This window comes from Meleagris gallopavo, chromosome 5 (genome assembly GCF_000146605.3).
Source record: "Meleagris gallopavo isolate NT-WF06-2002-E0010 breed Aviagen turkey brand Nicholas breeding stock chromosome 5, Turkey_5.1, whole genome shotgun sequence".
Taxonomy (NCBI): Eukaryota; Metazoa; Chordata; class Aves; order Galliformes; family Phasianidae; genus Meleagris; species Meleagris gallopavo.
The window spans coordinates 47,431,571-47,439,866 of record NC_015015.2 but is presented as its reverse complement, the minus strand read 5'-3'; the positions used below and the strand labels follow the sequence as shown (position 1 = coordinate 47,439,866).

At 50.4% G+C, this 8,296-nt stretch overlaps 1 protein-coding gene across 1 annotated transcript; it reads right to left on the bottom strand.

Moving 5' to 3' along the window:
* Positions 1-6,591: 6,591 nt before the first annotated feature.
* Positions 6,592-8,275, bottom strand: LOC109368032. The gene is made up of 2 exons (XM_019616162.1): positions 7,131-8,275; positions 6,592-6,803 (listed from the first exon to the last, which is right to left on the bottom strand). Exon 1 carries the CDS (start codon positions 8,259-8,261, stop codon positions 7,146-7,148), a length of 1,116 nt encoding a protein of 371 aa, XP_019471707.1. The 5' UTR covers positions 8,262-8,275; the 3' UTR covers positions 6,592-6,803; positions 7,131-7,145.
* Between the last annotated feature and the right edge of the window lie 21 nt (positions 8,276-8,296).

Genomic DNA, 8,296 nt, shown 5'->3' with positions numbered 1-8,296 from the left:
TTCCGGTATTCCACCTATTCTGGGTTTTGTGAGGCTGAGAATTTTGCCAGTAGTTTCCTGAAGAGCACAAGCTGCAATTACACACCAATGAAGCATCCCTAGCTGGGTGCTTCACCCGGTGTGCTTTCCCTGCCCTGCAGCACTCCTGATCATAGTGCACATCTACCCGTGCAGTGAGGCAGCTCAGGGAACCAAGCTGGCACAGGCTCTGCTATACTACTGTAGAGCAGGACAACCAGACACTGGAGTCCATGCATCATAAGGATATGATAGGCTAAAATTTGATGTGTTTTCTGAAATCACTTGTAGAAAAGAGCTGGCATGTACATTCAAGTTCAAGTCCTGTAGATCACAGTTTATAAGCACTTTAAATTGCAGGAACCTCAGCTAAAGACCCAACCACTGACAGAGAGCCAGAGTCCAATTTTTCAGTGAACATGTGTCAGCGAAAGACTGCACAGGAGAAGTGTTCTTTTGTGCAGCTCCCTGGTCCCCAGTCACATTTGGACTGCTGCCGAGCACTCCTGACCACACTCACACAACCACAAGCTCCATACCAGGGAGCTCACTTGACTTAAAATGTTTTTCAGGTCAGATTCTGGCTGCCTGCAGATCTGGCTGTCCAGGAAGCAGCATGGCTCCTGGTGCTGGTGTGAGACAAGTGGTGGGAAAACTTTTCCAGAAGCATGGATTTGCATTTGCTTAAGGCAACCTCCCCATCACTGCTTGTTTGCCACTCATCCTCAGCAGCCTCTCCCTCCCCTGGCACATCTCCAACCAGGTAATTCTTGCTCATGCACATCTTCTCATTTTTTGCTCAGAAAGTTTTCTGTGATTTTAGTGGTTGTTCTGTGATTTTAGTAGGTAAAACTAGGTATCAGAAGCTCAAGGTGCAGATGATGCACATAGGCAGGGATGGAGATCATGAACCTCTTGCTGTAGTGAACCACTGCTTTGGCTTGGCAAAGTCAGAGCCAGGCACTCCTGTTTGTTCTCACTCTGATGTAATAATTTGCTTTCTTTCCTGTACTTTGCTGATAAACATGGAGGTGTTTACTATCCGAACTGCACTTTAAGTATAATCACATATATTTTTCCTAACCTGTGAACCAGTTCATTTTACAGATGGTGGCCCGAGAACACAGCTATATGGCTGGAGTGCAGATAAATGGTGAGTGATAGCTGGGACAGGATGCAAATGTACTGATAACATTTGACTTTGAGGGAGCTGCTTGGGGAGTAGAGGCTCTCAGCAGCCCCAGTACTCTGTTTACAGTGCCTTGGGAGCAGCCTTGAGCCAGCACAAGCGGGAGCATGCTGGCTGCCGGGCAGCTCCTTCCCATCCCTAGGGAGAGGACCGGCCCATCTTCAAATGCAAACAAATGCCAGGAATGGAAAACAGAGAATTATTAAAATATATGTATTCCTGCCATTCCCTGCATGTGATTAATCCTTTTTTGCCTCTACCAGAGAATATATTAGTGAGAATGGGCTCATAATACAGAGGCATCTGGCTGAGACTAGAAAGAGCAGCATGCTTATGCATTATTAATGCTTCAGAAAAAGCAGACTTTCGTGGCCTGACTGTATGCATTGGATCAGTCTGGAATGTCCTTTATAGGATAATTAACACTGATATCTGGCCCATTTTCCTTATCTTTTGCAATAGAGTAATCTCCAGAATAAGGAATGTTTGTTTTGTCAAATGGTGAAAGAAATTGTGATTTGAAACAGCTTTTAATGAGTAGTTTGTGGCCAAGGCTACTTTACTTTTAAAAGGGAGAACATAATCTGGGAAGCAGCACGGAGCAAGCATAATGGGGAAAATGCAAATCTCAACCTTAGCAAACCTATAATCATAAAACAGTTCTTCAGGGATCCTTGGTTATTTCAGAGCAGTGCTACAGTGGTGCTGCAGTCTGCTACTTAAAAAAGAAACATTTGGGGGAACACAAAATTACAGTGGGGCTTCCTAAGGCATAGCTTTGGCATAGACATGCTGCATTTCTTTACTGGTTTATTTCTTGACATAAGGGGGCTAGAAGCCAAAAGCCAGTGCATCAGGGCCAAAGGGGCTTCACAGGTAAGAAACATAATAATCAGGCTTGTTTTCCATCTTTGTCTCACATAGATCTATATGTTGGAAGGTGGTTAAATCGGTGAGAAACTGGAGAAGGCCTTAATCTTGGGCAGACAGAGCCAAATCCGTGCCTGCTTCTTTTCAAAGGACAAAGTGGCTCCATGAATATCTAGCTCATAAATCAGGAGGTGAGCAGACAGCCTGGCTCCTGACATGGAGCTCAGCAGAAGGACAGAGTCACATTTCCAGCAGCAAAAGGAGTACACTTCATATCCCTATCAGTACTCATGGATGAGCACTGACACGAGACTCCTTGAGTAGGATTCATTTCACATGTCTGGTCACCCTGGGCTGCTTTTATAATCAGTCGTCCCTTTGAGGATGCCATTTACTCTGTGCAGGAGCAGATATCCCATGGTGATCAAATGGATCACCCTGCTGGCCACCCACCAGGCCAGGAGCTCAGCCTCATGGCAGACGTGGCTGGGAACAGCTCCATCTCCCAGCACATTTGTGTGGAACAGAGCCATGAAACAGCAGTGCCCCAAGGGCCTGCTGCATCTCAGCCCCAGGGCATGGTGCAGATCCAGGCAGAGCCCCAGGGCTGGGGAGGATGCAGGCAGGCACAAGATACAGCCGTGGCTGCGGGAAAGCGTGAGGGCAACACTCAAGTGTGCGGGATTCACACCCCATGTGTGAGCACTGACAGGTCTGCCACTTTGCAGCGCCAGGCTCTGTCCCCCTGTGAATAGAGATCACAAAAGGATGGATGCTGCCAGACTGCTTGGCCTCGCTTTAGCTGCAGCAGCAATGAAACCAAGCTAGGAAAATGGCAGTGCTGGGGTGAGGAATCCCAGCTTTCCATTTTGCCCACAGGACCGTGGCTCTCTCCCAGACACACGAAGCCATCTGGCTTTCTCAACGATTTTTCCATTTCCAAAAGAAGGAAGAAGCCCAGCAGTCTGTTTTCACCATGTCTTCAGCACTAGTCAGCACCTCTCTGTGTGGGAGGGTCAGAACACCCTGAGGTTTGATCCCATCTCACCTGGTGGGGTGACCCTGCTGGCACGCTCCCTGCTCTCTTTCCCCCAGATTGGGGAAGGAGAGCAGCCCACCTTGGCAAGTGCTTTGCTATAAAAACGATGAATTCAAGAGCACGTGCAGCTTGTGGTTGAAAAGAAACCGTCTGATCAGCAGAACTTTTCTCCCTCAGCTTGTAAGGGCAGATTCAGTCTGAAGGCCAAGCTGCCATGTGGTTATAAAATAGAAGCAGGCCTCGTAAGAACCGATCTAAATTTCTTCAATTGTCTTTGCATCTTTAATCATGTTCACCACTTAAAACGCAGTGGAGCAGGCAGCTGATAATTAGGCTGAGCCTGCAGCAGCATGGCTTGTGGCCAGATCACATGCCTCCTTTCATCTGCATATTTATGCATTTAAAGGAGAGGAAAACTTTCATAACGTTTTAATAACTAGGTTCTTCTGCATCCATAAATCCACTCCTCCAGGCTTAGCCTACACTCTCTTTCTGATCTTAAATAAGTGGAAGAGGGTGGGGTGCTCTGTTTGTTCTCCCTATTCTTTTCCTGTGCATGAACGTGCAAAGATGATCCTCTCAAGTTCAGAGTCCTCTGTAGGATGGGAGGTCAGGTAAGGTAAAGCTGCACTTCTAAGGATGCAGGTAACGCTTTGATTTAGTTCCTGGCATGGGAAAAATTCCTCTTTCCTAAGGTAGCTCTTCAGCTTGTCAAGACTGAGGCTGTTCAGCCAGGCAGTGGTTCCAAACAAAAATTCCATTATAAAAATAATTGTCCTTAAAACAGAGCAGAACCTACAGCACGTTTTGGCCAGCTTCTTAGCCATTTTCCATCAGACACAGCACTAGGACAGAGATGTTTTGGGTCACAAGGTGTTGAAAGGCAGGGAGCCAGTCCCGGTAGAGGAGTGCTGCCTAAGGGCAGACAGTGAGGGGTGGGCAGCTGCCTCAGCACGGGCAGCCCTGGTGCTGTGGGGGCTGGGACCAGGAGCACACATCCCCACCTCTGCTACCCATGGGTGGCAGCTCCCTTGACAGCCTGGTGACATCCTGCAGGACCCTTGCAGTGAGGCACTGCAGACCATCTTTTCTCCCCCTTCACACACGCAGTGCTTTTCCATTAGCACTGAGTGATGGGCTCCATGGGTGGGAAAGCAAAGGAGTTGAGGATGAGAGACTAACCCTTGTGCTCCAGCACTATTTTAGCAAGATGAAGGAAGCACCGCTAAAGTAACATATCACTAATTTCTTTCAAACATAAAGCTCCCAGTTTAAATATAAATAAATAATAAGAATGATTGAATTAAGTGCTGTTATTAAACATTAATACTTTTTCTTCTTTTTGAAGGATTTGAATGGGTTGAATGTTGGACTAGATGATCTTAGATGTCATAGAATCATATAGTGGCCTGGGTTGAGAAGGCCCACAGTGCTCACCTAGTTTCAACCCCCTGCTATGTGCAGGCTCGCCAACCACCAGACCAGGCTGCCCAGAGCCACATCCAGCCTGGCCTTGAATGCCTCCAGGGATGGGGCATCCACAGCCTCCTTGGGCAACCTGTTCCAGTGTGTCACCTCCCTCTGAGTGAAAAACTTTCTCCTACTATCTAACCTAAACCTCTCCTGTCTTAGTTTAAAGCCATTCCCCCTTGTGCTATCACTATCCACCCTCGTAAACAGACGTAAACAGAGGTCAGGTGCTCCTCTCCCATCCTTTTGACCCCTTCAGTCCAACAGCAATGAATATGGGATTAATTTCCTTTATTTCTATGCAGGCAAGAAAATAAAAGAATATCTGATAGTACAGACCAAGAGATTTGAACCTTTGCTTTTACACCTCCCGTAGCACTGTCTCTGTCCTCTCCTCCTCAGCAACACAGTGTTCTCCCTGACGCAGAATCACAGAATTGTAGGGGCTGGAAGGGACCTCTTGAGATGATCGAGTCCAAGCCCTGTGCCAAAGCAGGCTCCGTAGACCAGGTTGCACAGGTTGGCATCCAGGCAGGTCTTGAACAACTCCAGACAAAGAGACTCCACAGCCTACCTTGGCAGGAGTTCCAGTGCCCTGTCACCCTCACCGTGAAGACGTTCCTATGCACGTTTGTGCAGAACTTCCTATTTTGTCCGTTTTCCGTTGTCCTATCACCATGCACGGCTGGAAAGAGCTAGGCCTTGTTCCTTTGCCTCCGTCACCTTAGATAGAGATATTGATCAGATCCCCTCTGAGTCTTCTTTTCTCAAGGCTGAAAAGACCCAAGTCGCTCAGCCTTTCCTCATAAGAGAAGTGCTCCAGGCCCTTGATCATCTTCATGGCCCTCCGCTGGACTCTTTCCAGGAGATCCCGACCTTTTTTTTTGTACTGAGGAGCCCAGAACCGAACGCCATACTCCAGGTGAGGCCTGACCAGGGCAGAGAGGAGGGAGAGGATCACCTGCCTTGACCTGCTGGCCACACTCCTTTGAATGCCCTGTAGGATCCCATTGGCCTTCTTGGCCACCAGGGCACCCTGTTGGCTCATGGCCAACCTGTTGTCCACCTGGACCTCCAGGTTGCGCACCGCAGAGCTCCTCTCCAGCATGTCGTGTCCCAGCCTGTACTGATACTTGCGGCTATTCCTTCCAAGGTGCAAGACTCTACACTTGCTTTTGGAAAACCTCATCTGTTTTCTGAATCTTGCATTCCGCTGTCATACTTAGAAAAGTAGTATTTTCTCCCTGAGCTCGTTGCCGCTGTTTTGTTGTTAGGCCCATCTCCCTACCTTTTCACTACCTCTCTTCCTCCTTTCCTGGTTCATGGGTTCGTTTGTCCCTCCATCCCCTTAGTCACAGCACTGGGCTGCACTGGCCAGGAGCCGTGACACCACGCCAGTGCCCCAAAGTCCCGTTTGACAGCCCACAGGCTTCTCTCGGCGACTTCATGGCTGCCGGCCTGAACTTCCATTCAGCAGTAATAATCAGAGGGACGAAACAGACCAGGGAGTGTGAGCCGCCATGCCTCTGAACTTCCCCCCCTTCCCCAGCAGATCTTGCTGTGGTGTTTTGCCGCCCTTTTCCCTTTCTGGGAAGGCTCCCTTGGTGCGAGCCTCCTCTATGAAGGTGATGCGCACGGGATCTTTGCAGAACTGGCCCAGCTGAGGATTCCCAGTGTGCTCTGGATGCTTCCCAGCATGCTGCAGCACTCACAGGACCTCCCCGCGTACTCTGGGGGACCTCACTGGGACGTAGGTTCCCGCTCAAAATGTGCTCTCTCCCCCGGGGCATAGCTGTCTCTGGACACTTCACAGCCACCGAGGCCTCTTTTATCCCCAGCCCAGCGCCCTTCCTCCTCCCTGGGAATATGCCCCCAGTCCCTGTACAGCAGCACTCTCCTGCACCAATGCCTTTAGTGCTGCCACTGTCCCAAACCCACTGCTACCATACTCTGACACAGGCTGTAGGAATGATGATTTTATTAATTTCATGACTGCAAGAAAATGGAGGTGATGATCTGGGGGAGGTTGGTGTCCACCCAGTAGAAGACGTTGTTGTTATCGCAGGTGCCTTCAGTGCAGCAACCTTTGGTGGGTTCACGCATGTCCCACCCCACCGACTGACTGTCAACGTTTGACCCACAGGCTGTCAGATGGACAGGAGTGCTTCATGGAAATCACTCTGTTCCCGTGGAAGCTGAGGCCGTTTGTTCCGTTCCCTGGAAATGACATGGCATGAGCGCAGAGAAAGGGATGCAGGCTCATTTGCAAAGCATCACCCTGCAGAGCTCTAATTCCTGTGCAGCTTTTCCAGCCTCATAGGACAGCTCGGGGCAGCCTGTGGGGCTCACTGCCTCTCTGGCAGGCCCCGTTTTGCATGGGAGTCTCCGGCTGGGTGTCAGCCCTACGGCCAGGCAAGTCTCTGGGGAGAGCTGATGGACCTCTGGAGCTCTGCTTTTCTTGGAAGCCCTCATAGACCAGACCTTTGCGGTTCCCTGCTCCCCACCCACAGTCCCTTCCGTGCAGTATGAATCTCGATCGCTTACCTGTGCCTAGTGTCTTCACAATGCTCTCAGGAGCCGGTGGGCAACCCTGATCAGCCGAAACGTATACCAGTCTCCCAAAGAACCGATAAAGATCATAGCTTCCGGGTATTGCATAAGGACGCCCCAGAGGTGGTGCAGGGTGTCAGGTACGCTGAAGGCCTTTTGCTCAGTGTGCGGGGACTGCTGCTTTGCGTCCTCTGGAACAACAGACTCATTGACCCTGGACGGCACCCACATGGGGTGTGGAGAAAGGTCAATCCAGAAGGGCCAGTAGGAGGCACGGCGCTCAGCATTGATGGGCAGCCTCTCAGGACGCACAAATTTTTTATCTCCATTTCCAGGACAGGTGTTTAGTCCAATCCAGCAGAGCCAGTTGGAGGTCTGTCTGTTGGTGTGAACCGGGCTCTGCTCCTCATGAAAGACCTTGTTTTTCTTCCCGTCCTCGATCTTGGTGGAGCTGGTGGTTTGTTCAAACCAGAAGAGCCATTTGGAGGACTGGCTCTTGGACGTAACCGGACGCTGCTCTTCGGGAAGGACCTTGTTGTTGTTCCCGTCCTTGATCTTGGTTGGGCAGGCGGTTACTCCAAACCAGCAGAGCCAGGTGGTGGTCTGGCTCTTGGTTTCAAGTGGGCGCTGCTCCTCATGGAGGACGTGGTTTTTGTTCCCATCGTCAGTCTTGATGGGGCAAGTCGCTAGGCGAAACCAGCAAAGCCAGGTGGTGGTCTGGCTCTTGGTTTCAAGCGGGCGCTGCTCCTCGTGAAGGACATGGTTTTCTTTCCCATCCTCCATGTTGGTGGAGCAGGTGGTTAGTCCAAACCAGCAGAGCCAGGTGGAGGTCTTGCTCTTGGTCTGAACCGGGATCTGCTCATCAGGGAGGACCTGGTTTTTGTTGCCGTCCTCCACCCTGGTGGAGCAGGTGGTTAGGCCAAACCAGCAGAGCCAGGTGGTGGTCTGGCTCTTGGTCTGAACCGGGCGCTGCTCCTCATGAAGGACACGGTTTTCATTCCCATCCTCAATGTTGATGGGGCAAGTCGCTAGGCGAAACCAGCAGAGCCAGGTGGTGGTCTGGCTCTTGGTTTCAAGCGGGCGCTGCTCCTCATGAAGGACATGGTTTTTGTTCCCGTCCTCCATGTTGGTGGAGCAGGTGGTTAGGCGAAACCAGCAGA

Bases quoted from the DNA above. Each gene is read 5' to 3' on its own strand.
- LOC109368032 (XM_019616162.1), bottom strand. From the start codon at position 8,261: ATGGAGGACGGGAACAAAAACCATGTCCTTCATGAGGAGCAGCGCCCG.